The sequence below is a fragment of the Ranitomeya imitator genome, chromosome 5, assembly GCF_032444005.1.
Source record: "Ranitomeya imitator isolate aRanImi1 chromosome 5, aRanImi1.pri, whole genome shotgun sequence".
NCBI classification, from domain to species: Eukaryota; Metazoa; Chordata; class Amphibia; order Anura; family Dendrobatidae; genus Ranitomeya; species Ranitomeya imitator.
This window is the reverse complement of record NC_091286.1, coordinates 93,007,532-93,031,198: the sequence shown is the minus strand read 5'-3', so window position 1 is coordinate 93,031,198 and position 23,667 is coordinate 93,007,532. Positions and strand designations below refer to the sequence as shown.

At 39.0% G+C, this 23,667-nt stretch overlaps 1 protein-coding gene across 1 annotated transcript in view; it reads right to left on the bottom strand.

Moving 5' to 3' along the window:
• Nucleotides 1-19,427: 19,427 nt before the first annotated feature.
• NKX2-2 (NK2 homeobox 2) overlaps nt 19,428-23,667 on the bottom strand; it is an 11,054-nt gene continuing 6,814 nt past the window's right edge. The window contains exons 2-3 of the mRNA XM_069768926.1: nt 22,242-22,866; nt 19,428-20,607 (exon numbers count right to left, since the gene is read on the bottom strand). Of these exons, the coding sequence (XP_069625027.1) occupies nt 20,051-20,607; nt 22,242-22,506 (822 nt within the window). The 5' untranslated portion in view covers nt 22,507-22,866 and the 3' untranslated portion in view covers nt 19,428-20,050. The remainder of the gene's footprint in view (nt 20,608-22,241; nt 22,867-23,667) is intronic.

Genomic DNA, 23,667 nt, shown 5'->3' with positions numbered 1-23,667 from the left:
TTAAAAAAAATCACAGTAATAAGCAAGTGCTTGTCAAAGGATGGAAAAAAACAAGGTATTTAGTTGATACTTTTTTTGCAAAAAAATGTTTACTAAGCTGCTCCACCAATTGTCAAGGTATACCCTTATAGAGCAGTCCTATCTAATGTATATAATCCCTATCTGATGTATTTAAAAACCTGATCATATGTATAGTACCTGTATAAGCAGGGTTCAGAGAAGGAGTATCCATGCGGACATGCAGGATGGAACAGCTTAAATGCAAATGACCCACAGAGGAGTGATGGACTCCCCGATCTTGTAGAAACAAGAGAACAATTATAGAACCAGAAACACATGGGCTACTTGCACAGTGAACAAGTCTGTAGGAACCTGTTCACACCACCAAAAAACTTGAACACACGAAAGAGCACAGTGAGGTCAAAAATACTCTGTTGTAAAAAAATCACAGTAATAAGCAAGTGCTTGTCAAAAGATGGAAAAAAACAGGGTTGGAAAGGCCACCAGGAGCTAGGTATGACTGCCACCTCTGCAATTCACATGGCTATAAACCTGCCAGTAATAGAAACATTTACCTTTGTTAAAAGGGTTGTCAGGGACTTTAACATTGATGGCTTATCCTGTCATTAATGTCTGATCAATTTGGGTGCGATACCTGCCCCCCCAGATAATCAGTTGCTCCCAGTGTTGTCAGTGGACGGAACTGCTTGGTCATGGAGCTGCACAGCACAGCTCTGTGGATGAAATAGTGGCCATGGCAGGGTGCTGCACATTAATCCCCCATTGATTTGAATAGGGGGCAGGTGTGCAGTACCTGGTTGCGGCCACTATACAGTTGACGGAGCTGTGCAGCCCTCAAATAAGCAGTTCTGACCACCGCTGACACCGGGAACAGCTGATAGGCGGGATTCACAGTTGTCATAGGCCCACTGATCAGTCATTAATTACCTATCCTAAGGATAGACCGTCAATGTTAAAGCCCCGGACAACGCCTTTAATGTAATTTCACCATATACATGTGGTGATACTACACTAGTATATTATCCATTTATACCATCCAAAGCATGAATAAAAAGTCAGATACCTAACATGTGTTTCTACACTACATTGTGAGGAGTGTGATTACCATTTGCATATTTTTGGAATTGTTAATCATAAAGTTGACATGATTACACATTCTGTTCCCATATCATTGCACACAGCTGCTATGGTTATTCCCGCACTTAGTAAAATAATCAACATTATTAAATAGGCTTTCCAATGATTAGTCAGTGATACAAAAATAAAAAGTGGATGAATCCATCAGCATTGCCCCCCTCTCTTGGAAATTTGAATAGGAATAGATAGACTCGCTTTTAGATGGGACACATAATAGTGGGGTACAGACAATAATGTGCGGCTTATGATTTGAAAATACATGTAAATATACACTTGTAGTGTCCATCTATGATTAATTTATTGATGAATCACAATACGAATTGTTCATTTGCTTTGAAAATAAAACAAACTGAAAGGCAAGCATAGTAATTCTGTGCTGCAACGGGCCATTTGAACTGGCCAATCTTATCCACCTACTAATATGTCTGTTCATATTTGGCACACATGACAATAGAAGTATTACTGTCGTCTAGGAAAACGAGACAGTATACAGAATGAAAAAACACTCAAATTAAAATCAAAAGAATGGAAGCTCATTACGCCGGGGGAAATCAGAGGATCATTTGTGCAGCTTTCATTTAAAAGAGAAAAGGAGGGACATATTTTATTATCACTTGTCCTAAGGTGGCCATAGATTAGAAAATGATTTCAGCGCAGTTGTCAGTGCACATTGTGAAAACAATACCTGGTGTGAGAAGCCAGCGCCACCTCTGCAAGTGACATCACTTGTGGGGGCGGCACTGACCTCTGTGCGCTAGGTGACTACTTTAAGCCTGCCATCACACTATTAGTATTTGGTCATTATTTTACCTCAGTATTTGTAAGCCAAAACCAGGAGAGGGTGATAAATACAGAAGTGGTGCATATGTTTCTATTATACTTTTCCTCTAATTGTTCCACTCCTGGTTTTGGCTTCCAAATACTGATGTAAAATACTGACCAAATACTGCTAGTGTGACGGCAACCTGAGACTATAAGACTTTACAACATGCACTGACATTGTGCTCTCCTTCCAGCACATTATGTCTAATCAGAGCCAGCAAGAGAGCGCACTGTCACTGTGCGTACTGTACAGTGTCAATATCTACTGAACATCCGTCGGAATTGACAACTAATGCATGCTCAGTAGAGCAGGGATTCGCCCAGCCCCTGAAACTTCATTTCAGGGAGGGGGCAGAGGCTGCAGCAGTGACCGCAGTCTCTGCCCCGATGACACTTCATTTCAGTATCCCAGCATTCTCAAACGAAGTGTCATCAAAAAAGTAAGTACTAAAAAAAAATCACTTAGCAAGTGTAGTGAGGGAATGGTAGGGACTTTTTAATTAAAGCATATTAGGAAATAGTTTAGATTAGATTATGGTATTAAACAGATAAGCATTTAGGATATAAATTAAATTCTGTTTAGGACCACCCCCTTAAAGTGTAACGGTCATTTAAGGAGATCTTGCAGCAGAATGTTCCTATCTGTATCTAGCTCCTCCTCCCCTCCACTCTCCATAAAACTTTAAGAGCACCAACCGTTATCTCTTGAGAAATGGGAAAGTCTGTATTCATCGAAGACCAAATTTATCTGTGAAGTGAGAATATTGAGAATGAAAGATCAGTCCAGGAGGAGAAAGAAGTAGAAGTTTTCTAATAAAATACCTTACAAAGTTTCTTATTTTCAGGTGTACCATTGATTTATGGAAAGAAAACATTTAAAGGATGGCTACTCTTTAAATGTGGTTAACCCACTGCTTTATAATCATAAAAAGTGTCATGTGTTCTTCATTAATCCCCAAAATGTATTAGGACCCAATACTATACCAGATCTCTGAATAAATATACTCCAAGATAAGAACAATGACTATAATAACCCAGGGCTGCATCCCAAAATATGAACCCAGACATCAAAATAAAAACAAGCCTCAGACACAATCCATTATACAGACCTGACAGCCTTTAAATGAATACACACAAGGCCCCAAAATAAGTACACACTACAAACCAGAAGCCAGAATACATACCCCTTTACAGAAGCCACAATAAAAACTGATTCCAGGATAAATACATACAGTGGGGCAAAAAAGTATTTAGTCAGTCAGCAATAGTGCAAGTTCCACCCCTTAAAAAGATGAGAGGCGTCTGTAATTTACATCATAGGTAGACCTCAACTATGGGAGACAAACTGAGAAAAAAAAATCCAGAAAATCACATTGTCTGTTTTTTTAACATTTTATTTGCATATTATGGTGGAAAATAAGTATTTGGTCAGAAACAAACAATCAAGATTTCTGGCTCTCACAGACCTGTAACTTCTTTTTTAAGAGTCTCCTCTTTCCTCCACTCATTACCTGTAGTAATGGCACCTGTTTAAACTTGTTATCAGTATAAAAAGACACCTGTGCACACCCTCAAACAGTCTGACTCCAAACTCCACTATGGTGAAGACCAAAGAGCTGTCAAAGGACACCAGAAACAAAATTGTAGCCCTGCACCAGGCTGGGAAGACTGAATCTGCAATAGCCAACCAGCTTGGAGTGAAGAAATCAACAGTGGGAGCAATAATTAGAAAATGGAAGACATACAAGACCACTGATAATCTCCCTCGATCTGGGGCTCCACGCAAAATCCCACCCCGTGGGGTCAGAATGATCACAAGAACGGTGAGCAAAAATCCCAGAACCACGCGGGGGGACCTAGTGAATGAACTGCAGAGAGCTGGGACCAATGTAACAAGGCCTACCATAAGTAACACACTACGCCACCGTGGACTTAGATCCTGCAGTGCCAGACGTGTCCCACTGCTTAAGCCAGTACACGTCCGGGCACGTCTGAAGTTTGCTAGAGAGCATTTGGATGATCCAGAGGAGTTTTGGGAGAATGTCCTATGGTCTGATGAAACCAAACTGGAACTGTTTGGTAGAAACACAACTTGTCGTGTTTGGAGGAAAAAGAATACTGAGTTGCATCCATCAAACACCATACCTACTGTAAAGCATGGTGGTGGAAACATCATGCTTTGGGGCTGTTTCTCTGCAAAGGGGCCAGGACGACTGATCTGGGTACATGAAAGAATGAATGGGGCCATGTATCGTGAGATTTTGAGTGCATACCTCCTTCCATCAGCAAGGGCATTGAAGATGAAACGTGGCTGGGTCTTTCAACATGACAATGATCCAAAGCACACCGCCAGGGCAACGAAGGAGTGGCTTCGTAAGAAGCATGTCAAGGTCCTGGAGTGGCCTAGCCAGTCTCCAGATCTCAACCCTATAGAAAACCTTTGGAGGGAGTTGAAAGTCCGTGTTGCCAAGCGAAAAGCCAAAAACATCACTGCTCTAGAGGAGATCTGCATGGAGGAATGGGCCAACATACCAACAACAGTGTGTGGCAACCTTGTGAAGACTTACAGAAAACGTTTGACCTCTGTCATTGCCAACAAAGGATATATTACAAAGTATTGAGATGAAATTTTGTCTCTGACCAAATACTTATTTTCCACCATAATATGCAAATAAAATGTTAAAAAAAACAGACAATGTGATTTTCTGGATTTTTTTTTTCTCAGTTTGTCTCCCATAGTTGAGGTCTACCTATGATGTAAATTACAGACGCCTCTCATCTTTTTAAGTGGTGGAACTTGCACTATTGCTGACTGACTAAATACTTTTTTGCCTCACTGTACCTCAAGACACTGATTCCAGACCACACCCCAAAATAGATACAGGCCCTAGAATAAATACATACCTCAGACCTAACATAAGAATACAGACCCTATCTACATACAGCTCTGGCAATAATTAAGAGACCACTGCAAAATTTCCCGTTTGTCTGATTTTTCTCTTTATAGGTATATTTATGAGTAAAATGTCAATTGTTCTTTTATTCTATAAACTACTGACAACATGTCTCCGAAGTTCCAAGCAATAAATTTTGTATTTATTTTCTGAAAACGAGAAATGGTCAAAATAACAAAAAAAATGCATTGCTTGCAGACCTCAAATAATGCAAAAAAAACAAGTTCATAATCATTTAGAAACAACAATACTAATGTTCAGAAATCAATAATATGTGGAATAACCATTATTTTATTCACAGCTTTCATGCGTCTTGGCATGCTTTCCACCAGTCTTTCTCACTGCTTTAGGGTGACCTTATGCCACTCCTGCTACAAAAATTTAAGCAGTTCTTCTTTGTTTGATGGCTTGTTACTTTGCATCTTCCTCTTGATTACATTCCAGAGGTTTTCAATGGGGTTTAGGTCTGGAGACTGGGCTGGCCATGACAGGGATTTGATGTGGTAGTCCTTCATCCACACCTTGATTGACCTAGCTGTGTAGCATGGCGTATTGTCCTGCTGGAAAACCAGTCCTCAGAGTTGGGGAACATTGCCTGAGCAGAAAGAGTCAACTTTTTTTCCAGGATAACCTTGTATGCCGCTTGATTCATACGTCCTTCACAAAGAACATCCTGCCCAATTTCAGCCTTGTTAAAGCTTCCCCAGATCAACACCGATCCTCCACCAAATTTCACAGTGGGTGCAAGACACTGTGGCTTGTACGCCTCTCCAGGTCTCCGTCTAACGATTAGACGACCATGTGTCCAACCTCCTTAACAAATTCAGACCTCCAAAGAAAATACCCCTATGTACTGCGACCCAGATGAGACCTCCTAAGCAAAAAAAGACACCATAAATACAGACCTCATGACCAGACCCACTAAAAAAATACAGACCCAGATCAGAGACAACTAAATACAGCTGCTACGGACCAAACTCCTTATATATTGCCCAGTTCAGACACCCTAAATACAGACCTCCTACCCCCAGTACAGGCTCTAAACAAATACAGTCCTCAGACCAAGCCCATTCACCTACACAGAACAGCTCACGCTTTCACCCTGTGTAGGAATTGTACACAAATGATACTTAACCGGGAGAAAGTTCCTGACTCCAAACCTCTCCATGACTTGTGCTCTCTTTTTTCCAGTTTGTACAAGTATTGATTATTTATCCATCGTAAATAATTTATTCTTATAAAATATACATGTCTCTTGACTCCTCGGACATACTTTTTTGCACATCTGTTCTCCTTTGTCAAACTGTGTAACTATAGAGAGGATAAATAGGAAGAATCTTTTTGACTTTTCCCTTTGTCTTTTTCCTTTTTTTTTCTTTTGCTTCATCCATAGTCCACTACTGTAAAACACAAGCACAGACTGTGCAGTATACCCTTTATACATTATGGCATAGGAAAAAAGCTGTCATTTTTATTCAGAAATAATGTGTATCTACATGGCAAAAAAGGGCATTTTGGGCACAATCTGGCCAATAGTGTTCTATAGACCCATTTGCTGCATGTACTGGAGACATTTCCCCTTATATACGCTGGACAGACACGCTGGACGTGCTGTGGACATAATTTGATTTTACTTTAGGTTTTCCTATTTATGATGGATATGTAATTGTGCAGGATCGCTTTAAAGCAACTTGACTTCCAAATACTGACTGTGTTAAGGTTTTAGAAATAATTAGAAGCTTAAGTGTGACAGCACAGCATCTATTCTTAATTATGCCAGACATATTATTCAGCAGTTCAAGAGACATAAGCCAATGTTCATACCAGCCTGAATGTTGACTCTTGTTGTAGGTTGAATTGATGTTTGTTGATTTGTTCAATGGTTGCTGACTACCTATTGTATCAGTCATTGCACCTTATTCTGCTATCCTTGTGGGACAAAGGTGCAGGTTATTTGAACAATCAATATTTGTTAATTTTGTGAATGCCTGCTGACTACCTATTGCTATCAGTTCATGCAGCTTGTTGTTCTGCAAACATTAAAGTGCAGAATATACTGGTTAATTGAACACTTAAACAATGAGAGATGACCTCCTCCCAAACCTGTGGATAATGGCCTGAAGGACAGCTGTGGGTATAAAAATGGACCTTTCTCTTTCTACATAGAGATGCTACAGAACAGCAACCAGGGAACCATGGCACCAACTGGAGAAATGCAGATCTGCTCCACAGACCATCACTGAACTCTCAAAGGCATTTGGAGAGCCCAGGTTGGGACAATCAAGTCACCTGGCCATATATATCGTAGTAACATAGTAACATAATTAGAAAGGCCGAAAAAAGACATTTGTCCATTCAGTTCAGACTATATTCTGTCAAAATAAATCCCCAGATCTATGTCCTTCTAAAGAACCTAATAACTGTAAGATACAATATTGGTATGCTCCAGGAAGACATCCTGGCCTCTCTTGAACCCCTCAACTGAGTTTGCCATCACCACCTCCTCAGGCAAGCAATTCCAGATTCTCACTGCCCTAACAGTAAAGAAAGCTGAAACATGATTATAATTTAAGGTATCTATAAATAGACACAATTGGGTAATCTCAGACAGTACCACCTTGAGAAAGACACAGGGTGTGTCGGAACGCGTGGGTCCAGTAATCATGCCCGGACTGTAGCAGTGCACATAGGACCTTGATGACGGTAGTGGACTTTGAGACGGCATAGGGTGAAGTATGACCAACTCGCCATTCAGGCAATATACCTTTTACCTGTCACCTCCAGGGTTGAAAGAAGCATTTATGTGTTAATCTGTGTCCCTTGATATTCTCTGCACAAAACCCCTTTGTAGAGGCTCACAGTAGCAGGGATCTCTATATATACATGAGGGCAATTGGCTTTAGCACTTTAATGGCTTTAGATTGAAACTACCACACTGTGAGGTGCTGCATATGCCCTATGGACCACCAGAGTCCACTCAGAGGGGTGTACATACCTAGTGCATTGAAATAATAGGAAGTATAACCTTGGGTCTTTCCTGTATCTAATTATACTACACAGCCGGGCATTTCTGCTATGATTAATGTATATTGCTATATACTATATGATATTTGGATCTAATTGATTGTTCAATGTGGAACAAGTTTTAAATGTTTTTATTAGTGTGTTCTGTCTGTTTTTTCTTTGGTGTGTCAAATAAAACTTGGTATTTTTTGAATAGTATTTCTTTGTCTTGTGGTTGATCCTACAATTATATGCATGTACCTGTTTCTTCATGGTTTTTGCGGTATTCTTTACATGCATGGTAGTGATCCCAGACAAGTAACCAGAGAATAATATATGATGGTGCCCACTTAGACAGTTTTTTTCAGTAGTGGGATGAACCCTTGTCCATGTGGTCTTTCTAAAGACAAGGCCAGTGAACGATTGCACCCACTGACTCTTGTGTCTCCAGCATCTTCATCTGGTGCAAATAATACAGCTCCCATAATGCTTTCACAACTGCTAACGGGGAATTTTTAAAGGTTTATTCGCATCTAGGTAGATGGTATTGTTGGACAGTGCTATAAAAAAACAGCGCTTTTGCAATTTAAGGTTTATAAAATTTTTTATCCGTTTTTGAAATATTAACACATTTCTTTCCTTTACAGCTCGTTGCCTAGGAGACCGACCACCACTGCTGTCTAGATTGTAATCTAGCTTGGATTAGGAAGTAACAAAGTGCATGAGTGATCCCTGCCAACTTCAAAGCAGTACTTACAAGTTCAACGGAAAAGAGCGTGTAAGCACTCTCCATGTGATTGCAGCATTGGTCGGTCTCCAAGGCAACGAGTTGTAAACAAAAGTGTTAATATTTTAAGAATGGCTGCAAATTTTAATAAACAGTAAACTGCAAAAGTGCTTATTTTTTTCAAGCACTATCTGCCAATATCCATCTTTGAGGATAGGAATAACCCTTTAAAGGGTTTTCTTTAAAATAAATCTTCAAGAGTGCACTAGTTCCAAGCCTGCTGGTTTCCAGCTTGCTAAGTGAGGTGCGCTCCTGGATGATTGACAGATTAGGTTGGTGGCATGGTTTAGCTGCTGATCTCAACTGGTCTGCTCTCTGTTGTTGCAAGAAAAGACAGCTTTGCTTTGTGAATCTAGTGATCTGACCAGCATCAGCCCTTGCCCTTGCCAGCTCGGTAGCAAAGAGCTTTCCTAGGAGTTTGGGGAACACTGATAGAGAATAGAAATGTCCAGTACGTTTGGCAACGAGCAGTAAACAATGAAATAAAAAATCACTCTATTCTAGTCCCAGGAGCCGTTTTTCAACGCAGCATCTATGGACCAGTGTCCCATCGAGCACAACTGCAAATGAAGCTGCCAGCAGCAGGTCTTGATGATTTGTGTGCCCCAGTGTATTCAGCATGGCAGAACATTTGCAAGACAGCCGTCAAAGACCATTCCAGCATTTTTTCATTTTTATCTATTGCTTTGTATGGGTATGTGAGTGCAATGCATGCAGTCTCGTACTTACTTGTAGTGGTCTTCACCCGTTTTCATCCACTGTTCTGGTCATGACACATCACTTCCCAAGGTGGTTGCACTGTCCAGCACTATCCTATTTAGCTTGATTGATAACTCACTGATTGCCTTGCCTGACACCTGACATTACACAGACATAGGCCCGATTAATTGTTCACAATTTTTTTTAAGTAATTCTTTTTGATATTTTTTTTAGTTCTTCAAAAGGGAGTGTGTGGTTCATGAATTTTACAGCAGCATGGGGGCTTAGTGGTTAGCACTGCAGCCTTGCAGCACTGGGGTCAAATCCTACCAAGGACAACATCTGCAAGGAGTTTGTGTGTCCTCCCCGTGTTTGCGTGGGTTTCCTCTGTGTTCTCTGGTTTCCTCCCACATTCCTAAGACATACTGATAGGGAATCTAGATTGTGAGCCCCAATGGGGACAGCGATGATAATGTGTGTAAAGCGCTGCAGACTATGATGGCGCTATATAAGAAAAGCATAATAATAATAAATTTGTGCAAAATTAAAAATGCTTTTTATTTTTGTTTTGAGACAGTCACCTGTTTTGCTACTTTCTTGTGCAAAAAGTTGCATATTCTGTTGAAATGTTGCAAAATCTGCATCAAACTACCTGGGGTACATATAATCACTCCAGAGGGGGGGACTGGAGGACATTTCCAGCAAAATTTAGTGACTTTTTAAAAAGTTGCAATTGATGAACCTAACAAAACTGTTAAGTACTTAACAGGAAGTCAGAACTGTTGCTGCCGCTCACTTCCTGTCAATTACTTAGGCCGGTTTCACACTAGCGTTTACCTGATCTGCGGCGGGCTGCGGACTTCCTCCGTGAAGCCCCGCCCTCGGCCGCACCTCTGCCGCTAGCTCCGCCTACTTCTGCATGCGGCCTGCGTGCCTATCTTTAACATTAGGTACGCAGGTCGTGCGGCTGTATGCAGATGCTGCCGCATGCGTTGTTTTGACGATGCGGTGACCAGCGTAGGACGCAGCCTGTAGCATTTGTTTTCCCCGCATCGTCAAAACGATGCATGCGGCAGCATCCGCATACAGCTGCACGACCTGCGTACCTAATGTTAAAGATAGGTACGCAGGCCACATGCGGGCCGCATGCAGAAGTAGGCGGAGCTAGCGGCGGAGGTGCGGCCGAGGGCGGGGCTTCACGGAGGATGTCCGCAGCCTGCCGCAGATCAGGTAAATGCTAGTGAAACTAGCCTTAGTCATCTGAAAGCGGGGAGAGAGAAGCCGGCGCTGATTGGGCGCTAGGCTCAAGTGACGTGAATACCTCCCATGAGCCCCCGGAGAGCGACTGCCGACACTGCTGGAATGGAGCCGGCACGGGAGAGGGGTATAGGTGTGTTTATTTTGACGTGGGAATACACTCAGATTGAGAAGGGGTTGTCCTAGTGGTGGACAGCCCCTTTAAGTAATTTAGAGCCAATACCTTGCAGGAATAAAGTAGTGGAAGATTCTAACATGCACCATGTGCGTCAGACTGGGTTCACATGTAGTAAGACTGGGGTCAGTCACATATGCAAATAGCAGATATCATTGGCTCCGTGTTCTCATCCACATATCATATATACGAGCTGCCTGATGTTCACATGCACTAGTCTGGTCTGTAAATCAGCGATATTTACCATGGACCATTGGACAGTGTGCAGAATTGTCCATGAGACTATACTGGGTCCATGTGCTCTCTCTGTGCGGTCCGTGGTGCACGCGGTCATATAATACGCTTGTCTGAAGACCCCCGGGGGTGCATTGAAATGGCCCTATAAATCGGATCAAGATCAGAACGTAGAGCTCGGACTGGCCGGCGGCTCTCCCGACCCGAGCATGTATGTCTATGCTGTGGTCACGCTCAGGTTGGGAGAGCCGCCGGCCAGTCCGAGCTCTACGTTCCGATCCTGGTCTGATTTATATGGCCGTCTGACAGTACCCTATGAACGTTTTTTGACACATACAACAAATTAGTGTGACTTATTACAACATGGGAAAAGACTGTGGCCTAAATTGCAGTCCTGTGTGCCAAAACGCAATAATATAGCGAATAACTGTGAGCCAACGGCTCGTGCAGGCGGGACGGTCTAAAGATGCGCCAAACCCATCAAACAGGACAGGGGTACATTTGGCGCATTTTAAGACTATCTGGGCCATGTTTTGCTCTGTCTAAAAGAGTAAACAAACCTTGATATGTGCAGGGCGTTATTACAGATCCAATTCTGTAACATATGAACTCTGCATTTTAGCCAGCAGCAGAAAACCATGTGCATAAGATCTAAGGGTATGTGTCCACGTTCAGGATTACATCCGGATTAGCTGCGGATTGAACGCTGCGTACAGCCACAGCATCCAACCCGCAGCGTCCAGATGTTGCAGCATAGTGGAGGGGATTTTATGAAATCCCGTCTCCACTATGCATGCGAACATGCAGCCGGCGGCCCTGCGTTTGCGGACATGCGGCGCGTCTTTTTAGAACGCAGCATGTCTGTGTACCTTGAAGCGACGCTCCGTCTCCACAAGGTAAATCACAGATCCCTATGTATGGGGTGCGGCGATTCCGAATGTGTGCAATGAACACATCCAGAATCACTGCGCGTACAGAAGGGGGCAGCGCTTTAGGCGGAGCGGCTTTTCCACTCCGTCCAAAGCGCCGTGATTATGGACCGTAGATCCGCACCCTTATGCTACAAGAAATCAGACATGAATATGTGGTTTATTAGTGATAAAACCTGTGCCGGATGGGGTCAATCCTGCGCGTTTGCAGCCATCTTCAGAGTCACACTGCAGCGTCTGTACAGAAGCCTACAGGAGGGTGAGAGGCGGCACTGACAGGGTGCTGCCCGGTGTAAGAGGACGGAGATGGGCAGCATTCGCCTCCTGGTGGCAATGTGCTGTAGGTGCAGCTAGTCTGTGCGGCGTCAGTAGATGGTGACCTTCTCCTCAGCAGATGTGAGAGCAGTAGAAATGGCGTCAGAGCTTGTATTTCTTATCCTACTGCGACCCCCTGTGGACAGATACGTGCTCTGCCTCATTTGTGCTGGCTTTCATCAAAAGCTAATCTACTTCTACTGTATACATTTATTTCATGTAATCCCTGCAAAGAAAAGAAGGATGATGGTTCACAGGGAAGAAGGAGCAAAATAGTCAGCGATTTCCAGTGTTATAAGGTGCAAAGGGATGAATGTCCAAGATCCAAAGAGATCTATCTATCTATCTATCTATCTATCTATCTATCTATCTATCTATCTATCTCATATCTCTCTATCATCTATCTATCTATCTATCTCTCTATCTATCTATCTATCTATCTATCTCATATCTATCTATCTCATATCTATCTATCTATCTATCTATCATCTATCTCATATCTATCTATCTCATATCTATCTATCTCATATCTATCTATCTATCTATCTATCTATCTTTCTATCTATCTTATATCAATTTATCTATCATCTATCTATCTATCTATCTTATATCTATTTATCTATCATTTATCATTCTATCTATCATTCTATCTTTCATTCTATCTATCTCATATCTATCTATCTATCTGTCTATCTATCCATAGAAGGAATGAGAGATAGATAGATGACAGCTAGATCTATAGATGGATAATATCTATCGATCTATGTATAGGTCTATCTATCTATAGATCTATCTGTCTATCTATCTCATTCCTTCTATCTATTTTCTATCTATCTATCTATCTATCTATCTATCTATCTATCTATCATTCTATCTATCATTCTATCTATCTATCTATCTATCATTCTATCTATCTATCATTCTATCTATCTATCTATCATTCTATCTATCTATCTATCTATCAATCTATCTATCAATCATATATCTATCTGTCTATCTATTATCTATCATTCTATCTATCTATCTATCATTCTATCTATCTATCTATCTATCTATCTATCTATCATTCTATCTATCTATCTATCTATCTATCTACCTATATATCTATCTATCTATCATTCTATCTATCTATCATTCTATCTATCTATCTATCTATTTATCTATCTATCTATCTATCTATCTATCTACCTATATATCTATATATCTTATATCTATATATTTATCTATCTTATATCTATCTTATATCTTTCTATATATCTTATATCTATCTATCTATCTATCTATCTATCTATCTATCTATCTATCTATCTATCTATCTTATCTCTTTCTATATATCTTTATCTATCTAAAGATAAAAAAAATGAAACAACACAATGAAAAAGCAATCCTGGGTGCATGGCCTCCCAAACAGCAATTCAGTTGTAATAATATAGAAGAAATATAATAAGAATGGCGCTTGTGAAAGGTTCTGATAACAGAAGCGTTGCCACATGGGCTAAGTAAAGTCCACTTATTTATTTTATTTTTTAAGTGCTGCCTTATTTTATCTATCGTTCTATCTATTTCCCCATTATCTAGGTATCCTTAGCTATCTGTCGCCCTACATCTATCCAGCTAGGCATTATTGCATTTGTAGTGACTATAGTTATCACATGAATATTATTTTCTGGACCAAGCCCGCGAGTTTGCCTGGATGCGCTGCGATAACACATCACTAGTCATATAAATAATATGACATTTACAGGGACTCTACCATTTCTTGCATAAAATGTAGTGACATATACTCGGCTACATGCAGAAAGCTCAGCAGTGACCTTGAGATTGAGGGCAAAAAATGCTTGTGAAGGTCCACAATAGGTTGTGTTCTGGAAATAACTATTAACGAGACGTTTTAGCTTTTCATATGTAAAATTATCAGTATAACAGCAATTATACAGCTATAATTATAATAGCAGATAATAAAATAACCAGAATCATAACATCAATATCATGTTTCGTTTCATATTTATCTATTATCTAACTATTCTATTTATCTGTCTATCTATTATCAATCTATTTATCTATCCATTTACCTATTTTCTATTGATCTATCTATTTCATATCTCTATATTCTATCTCTCTCTCCCTATCTATCTATCTATCTATCTATCTATCTATCTATCTATCTATCTATGTATTTATCTATCTATCATCTATCTAATATCTATCTATTATCTATCTATCTATCATCTATCTATCATCTATCTATCATCTATCTATCATCTATCTATCATCTATCTATCTATCTATCTATTATCTATCTATCTATCTCACATCTCTCTATTTTCTCTCTCTCTATTCTATCTATCTATCTATCTATCTCATATCTCTCTATTCTATCTATCTATTATCTATCAATCTATCTATCTATCTATCTATCTATCTCACATCTCTCTATTTTTTCTCTCTCTCTATCTGATCTTCATTTACTTTCAGCAGTATAGTATTGCAGCAAACGAATTAGCACATGATAATTTAAGTAACGCTAAAATAACTTTTTCACCCAGTGAATTAGTTGCACACAGGCCATAGGTGACCATTATTGAGAAAGGGATTTTTAAGACAAACATTTATTCGGTGAAGCCCTGAGCCCTGAGCAATTCAGTGTTACGAGATGTAGAGCTCTGCTGACCCCTGGTGGCGAATGGGTGACATTCTGTTTAAAATAGGTTCTTTTTTACTGGCCAACCTGATTACATCTAGCTATCTTATTAATAATGTTGACCCAAAACAAAGCCTTAAAAAGCAATAAAACTAGATTGCTTCCTATCAGAGATAGCGAGGGCTGAAGAGCGTTTTGGAGATGGAGCTATATTTGGCTGTTCACAGGAATACAGAGATGATGTATAGTCTTGGTCACAGTGTCACTGTGTGCCTGCTCCCCTGAAAGTCAGAAGTGCAGATTTCCTTCCATATATCCTATGGAGGATATTGTCATACAGGTTATGAGGGCTTCGGTATGCCGACTGGACGCTCCAGCTAGCTAGGTTAGGCTGTGACTTATAGTCCTTCAGTTGGCAGGCGTCTCAAGATTCTGCTCTATAAATATTGTAAGGTGATATATATCACACATGGACCCACGTGTGTGTCTTTATGTGATAAATATGTGTGTGTAAATGTGTGTAAATATATATATATTTGTGTGTGTGTGTATATATATATATATATATATATACATGTGTGTCTGTGTGTGTAAATATCTCAAGCTTGAGAAAGGTCCACACCTAGGACCGAAACGTTGCTATATGGGCCATTAAAGGGAACTTTATCAACTGTAATTTGAGTGCTGCCTCAATCTTTTTTCATTTTTATTCACGAAGACTGGTATGTACCTGTGAGGCTTTGCACCCTATGCTAACGGTGCTGTTCTAGTATTATATGTGCGTGCGTATACATTTATATATTTATGTGTGTATTTCTATATTTATATGTGTGCTTATACATGTATACATTCATTTGTAACCTTATAGTATTTACATGTACAGCAGAACCACAAATCACAGAATAACTATATATATATATATATATATATATATATATATATATATATATATATATATGCACACACTACTAATGCTTCTATTGTAGACAAATATATTAAGAAACAATCAGAGAAACACAAATGACTTTTAAGGTTAAATATGATATTGAGATATGATTTGCTTGATATGTACCAGACACAACCTGCACAATCCACACTACACCATCATATACTATACAGTGTCCTGAGAAAATCTACACAGAATAATAATAATAATGATGATGATTGTACTGGTGATAATGATGAGAACACGTGTCGGTGATGATTATGTGCAGTGATGACATAACTCACTTAGGGGTAGTGCTAGGACCCATTACTGTATCTAAGCTTTTGTTTTGCCACTTCATCCAATCACTTGGTAATTGAACACAACTGAGAAATGTCATTGTACTTTGGTAAATATTGAATGAGCTTCTCAATGAGCAGACCCGAAGATCCATATTAGCAGCAGCTCTGGACTAAGCCTAATGGTCAATAGGCGGAGAGCAGAGCTCAGGCTTTCAGTCTTGGTAGCTCCATTCATGACTGATCTCCAAACAGTAGAGGAAATACCAGAAAGCTCGGAGAAGCCACCGAATACTGGATATCCAATGTCAATGTCAGTGTCTTAATATTGCATTAGCCTCTTTGCCTTAAACACCAAGTTCCAATTTCCTCTAACCCTAAATATCTTCTAATCAACTTAGATCTTTCCCGACCTCCATTTCCCTCCAGCCATTATTCACCTTAATTCCTTTAATCATGCATGTGTGCAGCACTGGTGAAGGACACGGCACAATCGGAGCATTGACACAATGGTGATACATACAAGAGACTTTGTATCCGACAGTCAATGTAAATATTCAATTAATTACAACGTCCGGATTTGTTCCTTTGCTCTTTTCTACTCCTACGTGTGTGAAACAAGCAGAGTCCCTTCTTGTCTTGTCCATTACTGGAGGTTTAGATCGATTTTCCCAACACTTTTGTTAATATGTAACAGACTAAAGCGATTACAGGTGCCAGCAGGTGCATCTAAAGTCACAAATCTTAGGTACAGGGGGTCCCACATTGTCTTCGACACTTGTGCCCTCACTAAAAAGGAAGACATGGATACAATGGGTCAGATGGGTTTAGAAAGACTCGCAGCGCAAAGTTCTGATGGATTGATTGATGATGGATTCTATGGAGGACAGGCAGAGGCTTGTGTTCTATCAATGGACACTCCTGATCTCCCCACTTGGAGTGTAATTATGATGTGTCATTTTATTTTATGGCCTGGCCGCTAATTTCCTGTTGAATGACAAACTTGTCAGGGGCCAGGACAAATAAAAAAGGGGCCTGTTCTCCCCTCAGAGGTTCTTCTTCCACACGAATAAATATAGCACGAATTTTTAATTCGTCTTCCTTTCACAGACAACAATGCTGGTTTTCACTGCTGGACACAATTTGGGTTTTGTGAGAATGTCTCTCTGCCCTCCCTCAGCCCAGCTGGCCATATGGAATACAGAGTGGACAAGTTGGATCACAATGGAGCCAAGTGACAGCAGAACAAAACCCCTCGGACAGTTCTCCCTGACTCTGGGATGCACTGCTCCTGAGGAGCCATTCAATGGCTGCACCAAAAGGACAAGAAGAAGAAGAAGAAGAAGAATGGAGGCAGCAGAGAAGAGAAATCACCACTATCTCCCTGCGCTCTGTCCCCCTGGGTCTCTTTCACTGGGGCCTCGTTAATATGCACGCCTCTTACATCCTCCACTACCAGCCTCCCTCATTGTGCTGCTGTGTAATGTCTACTGTATATTGTGCAAAGATAGACTGCACAGGCTGCCCCATTACAGGGGGATCTAAGGCCACTGCTTTTATTGACTCAGGTACAAGCTACAAGTTACTGGGCTTCATTGTATTCCTGTGCTGCACAAGAAAATGAAGGCAGCTACATAATAAATATATATATTATATAGCATTCTAAATACATAAGTATAATTATATATACAATTAGAATATGTATCAATATATAACTCAAAATGCATACATGTTTCTAGAAAGAAGATAATGTAACATGTATCAAGGAGTTATATATATATATATATATATATATATATATATATATATATGTGTACATATATATATATATAATACCTTCTTAATGTATGTTACAATTTCTTCTCTATAGATACATTATATATATATTTATATATGTACACTCCTTCATATATGTTGCATTTACTTCTCTTCAGCTACATTCATGTATTTTGAAATGTATCTAAAAACACATTTGTGCACATATGATTCTTTTTGTTCATATGTATATATATATGAACAAAAAGATTATTTATATATATATATATATATATATATATATATACACACACACACACTTTTTTACTTTTTATGTAACCTCTTCTCATGTACAGCACCATGGAATTTCATATATATATATATATATATATATATATATATATATATATATATATATATATATATATATATATATATATATAAACTAAAACAGATCCACATTCTACCTATTAAATATTGAGTCAAACAATCTAACCTGTTTACAATATACTAATCTGTATTATGCAGCAATAAAGGTTCATCTTTACATCTGTAAAATCCGATCATATCTTACAATTAATTTCTAAACACATTTAAATGAACTCTGAATTACTGAACGCTTAGAGGTAGAATTAGTTTATGGATACGTTATGTAATGATGTATTAGAGGGAATCCTATATAAAAAAAATCGTTTTGTCTAGTAGAGATGACTATACAGCTATTAAATCCAATAGTCATCATTCATTACCACTGCAAGAACAGAAGAGGCTAAATATTGACTAAAAGACAAGAAGGACCCAAACCTGTATTTCCTAGAAAAGCAAATGTAAGCCCCCACAATAACAAGATTTCCTCTCACTTTATAAAGCTGACACAGAGAACAGAAGAGTTGTTAAGAGACTGAGAGGTTTCTCTGCCTGAAGGGTCTCTTTGCTGCTGGAGTAAGTGGGGTTTATGTCTTCTGCTACCTTATTTTACCTCTGTTGCCTCTTAACACAGACAAATAGAGCAATCGCAACCAAGAAAACACACAGCCCTGAAATAACAAGGCATGAAAAGCTGTCATTCCTCAACTCTGGACTGTATAGAATCAGAGGTTGCACATAGGCACTAAACATTAGACATCCGCCTTACATGCTATTAATAATTACATAAATGGTAGAAATAATAATAATAAACAATATTACCATAGCATATTGATTGTAATATCCATTATAATAATGCAGCAACGCTAATAGATATCATAGTAATATAATAACAGAGGTGACATCTTAATATTAATAGTAAAATAAGCAAAAAAATAAATTATATATATATATATATACAGCCAATATATTGCTTCCTATTCAAGAATTCAATCACACTTTTTTAAATTTTTTTAACACAGCATTTTATTAAAATTCTTATAAAAAGTGAAAATCTCCCAAGAAGGTGGAAGTTTTTTCGTTTTTTTTTTCTTTTTTTTTTTTTTTAAATCATACATAATCAGATGCATATTTCTATGTAAATGACTCTGATGTAATTTTTATTTTTTTTTTTCATTCTTTTCTCCTTTGAGTTTTGGGAACAATTGCATAAAAACGCCCTGAAGGTTACTGGTGACAGCAACAACCACAACTATTTACAAAAAAAAAAAAAAAAAATATCTAATAGTTCGTCGGACTTTATACATGGCCATAAATATTTAAAGTTTCATATAAAAGGAGGAAATAAAATTCTCTATATATTTAAAGTGATTTCCACTTGCTTTATGTACGACTGACAACATCTCTACGGCACACAAACATATTTTACAAAAATAAGGATTAAAAAAAAAAAATCACATAAAAACAGAAATATTTTTTTTTTCTTTTGTAAGGTAGGCAGGTTCACTGTCATGGAGGAATTTTGTAAACATAGAGCACAAGTACCAGAATATTTTTTTTTTCTTTCATAATCATCTGACCTCCCATTAAAAAAAATAAATAAATAAAAGCCATAACCAATAATAATAATTATAATTATAATAATATAATAATAATAATAAAAATGCTTCTTTTTTTAGCCAACAGTCTTTTTCACCATTTTGGAGTACCACAGTCTTTGAAAATAAAAGTTCACCAAGTCCACTGCTGGGCTTGCACCAGGTGATGAGCTGTGGGGTACTGGGGGTTACTGGCAGAGCTGTACTGGGCGTTATACTGCATGTGCTGTAATGACTGGGCGCTATATGCTGAGAAGGGGAGACCGGCTGGAAAGGAGGCTGCTAAGTCCTGAGCTTTCAGTGTGTGGCAGGGTTTACCATCTCTGACTAAGACTGGCACTGCCACCCGTCTAGGGGAGGGGAGAGGGGTGACTTCCATACCTTTCTCTGCCCGGGCCCTCTTCATCTTGTACCTGTGGTTCTGGAACCAGATCTTCACCTGGGTGGGGGTGAGGCGGATCAGGCTGGCCAGGTGCTCCCTCTCCGGGGCGGACAGGTACCTCTGCTGCCGGAACCTCCTCTCCAGCTCATAAGTCTGGGCCTTGGAGAACAGGACCCGTCTTTTCCTCTTCTTCCCAGAGTCCGCACTGCTTGATGTCTCCTTGTCGTTGTCTGGGGATTCATCGGCAGAGGGTTCTGGAGATTTAGGAGAGGAATCTTGTTGGGAATTGGTGGATGCAAAGCCATGTACTGCAGAATGTGCAACATAAGGGGAAAGCATGGTCAGCAACAACACAACAGGAATATCAGGAACTACCTATCAATTATCTATCTATACATCTATCTATCTATACATCTATCTATTATCTATCTATCTATACATCTATCTATCTATCTATCTATCTATCTATCTATCTATCTATCTATCTATCTATCTATCTATCTATCTATCTATTATTCCAACATAAGGGGAAATCATTGCCAGCAACAACAAAACAGGAATATCAGTAACTGCCTATCAATTATCTATCTATCTATACATCTATCTATTATCTATCTATCTATTATTAAACATAAGGGGAAATCATTGTCAGCAATAACAAAACATCAGTATCTATCTATCAATCTATCTATCTATTTATCATTATTCATATTATTATTATTATTATCTCCCTATTATCTATCTATCTATCTATCTATTATCCATCTATCTATCCATTATCTCTCTATCTATTATTTATTATCTATCCATATATGTATCTATCTATCTATCATCTACCTATCAATTATCTATATATATCTATACATCTATCTATTATCTATATATCTACAGTATCTATTATCTATCATCTATTATCTATCTCTCTATGTATCCACACTTAGCAGCATATGAAAATTAATATTATATTAATATTAAAATTTCTGTGATATATGGCTACTCACTGCATATTCAAATTTAACATATAATATATTTAGTGTGGCAATACTAAATATTAAAACAGTGTTGTTTATTGATCTATATATATCTGCTGTTTCTGCTATGTGTGTGTGTATATATATATATATATATATATATATATATATATATAGCCACTTATGCTCATTTTAGGTTATGGCCATAAATTAACCCCCAAGTTTAGGCTGTGTATGGTTCCCATATCTGCTGTTTCTGCTATGTACATATATATATATATATATATATATATATATATATATATATATATATATATATAGCCACTTATGCTCATATTAGGTTATGGCCATAAATTAACCCCCAAGTTTAGGCTGTGTATGGTTCCTATATCTGCTGTTTCTGCTATGTATATATATATATATATATATATATATATATATATATATATATATATATATATATATATATATATATATATCCACTTATGCTCATATTAGGCTGTGTATGGTTCCTGTATCTGAGTGACTCCGCATTGCCCTTCCTGCTCCTCCAGATCATGCATACATTTCAGTTCTGTAAATGATGGGTCTTTTAGAAGTTTCCTCTCACTAGATACAGGGGACTATTTTCGTCCAAGATACGTGAATTGATTTTTAAAGCACAATTAACAATTCCTTCATTGAGGAGCACAGCCTTAGCCTCGTGTAGACATTTTATTTTCCTGCCAAAAAGACATCTTCTACACAAAGATCTCTCTGTAAGGGAAAATGTAGCTAGAAGTGTAGTTATCATTTATTTAGGTTTCATCTGGAGACTGAGGACACAGCAGATCCCAGGGCTGGCATCCTGATGGGGGGAGGGTCTCTGATATATCATATTTTCTGTGGATACATTCTATGTCTCCCTTTACTCAGGGACCCATTTTCTGCCCATAGTGAAGGGTACTGTAGCAGATCTAGCAGGTACTTACAGGAATACTGGATGCTCTCAGTAGTAGCCAGCCACCGAGTGTAGGGATTATCGCTGTTGTCATAGAAGGGGTTTTTCAGAGGCAGACCTTGCACAGCTTCTAGGGTGCTCTGACCTAGCCCACCAGCTTTTTTGGGGGGCTCCGACCCTTCTGTATCTTCATCAGCCCCCTCAGTGATGGATCCTTCTTCATCATTGGTGTCAGGCAAATCTAAAATGTCCTTGACAGAAAACCCAGTTTTGGTGTTGTTGGTTAAGGAAGACATGTTCTCCTCAGAAGGCTACAGTCAACCAGTGATAATAATGATGATGATGATGATAACAACAACAATCCTCTTTGCCACAGGGAAAAAAAAAGGTTTAGTTGTAAGGAAAAGCAAGAGAAGAAGAGCAGCAGCAGCAGCAGCAGCAGACTAGCCCCCACACAGGGCTTCTTCACAGGCAGCTTGATGGTGGATCTGCTGCAGATGAGTGATACCACAGAGCACACAAGCTCCTCTCAAATAGTTTGTAACTCCAGGAAAAATGCCAAAGTGTGCTCACTTCAGGGTCTGGCTGGAGCACACTGAGCAGTTGCCATAGCTGGAGTGATGAGTCCATAGAAGGTTGGGTCTTCACACATGAACCTGCAGAGAGGAGAAAAAGTCCATGAAGATCCAGAAAGCCTGGCCACGTGTGGGCGGGTCCTGGGAGTCAAGTGGATGAAGACAGTGTTTGCAGATGTGAAATTGTGGGTTTTGGGGAGATCGGAGCCTTTACCATTGGTGCTTCAGCACATGATGAGTGGTATAACGTGTCAATTAATTACCAAGATGGGGAGGGCCTTTTACATAGTATTTACATACAAAGGACCTCCAAGTAGCTGAGATTCTGCACACTTGAGACCACGTTTAAACAAATTGTCTCCCTCTCTCCGCTGCTTTCTCCTCATCCTTTAGAGAAAAAAAAAGGAGATTTGTAGCAAAGCAGAATATTGAGTATTTACAGAACCTACAAGACCCACTCAAGATATTGGGCTTTACCTAAACAAGATGCTATTCACATGGCAAGAGACCGACTTGTGTAAACCTCTTAGGTCAATATTGTGGCTGGGGCTTAGGGATGAGTAGTATAAATTAAAAAAGCAAGTAATTGATTCTACTTTGCTCCAAAATAAACTAAAGTGTGTAGAAATGCAATCATCCTGGGAGATTGGCCCTTTGTTGAAGGTAAAGCATGGCCATTGTGATGTCTAGACGCCTTCTTAACAATGTTACTATGTAAAATAAACCTGTCTATTGGCTTTGATGGGTTCTCAGGAGGAAACACTGAGCGATGTGTTTGTGTGATGGTTGTAAATAAGATAACATAGGTGCGATCTATATACTATATAATAAGTATTATAGGAGCTGATGCGATCTGCCTATTGTTCATTACTGCACTGTTTA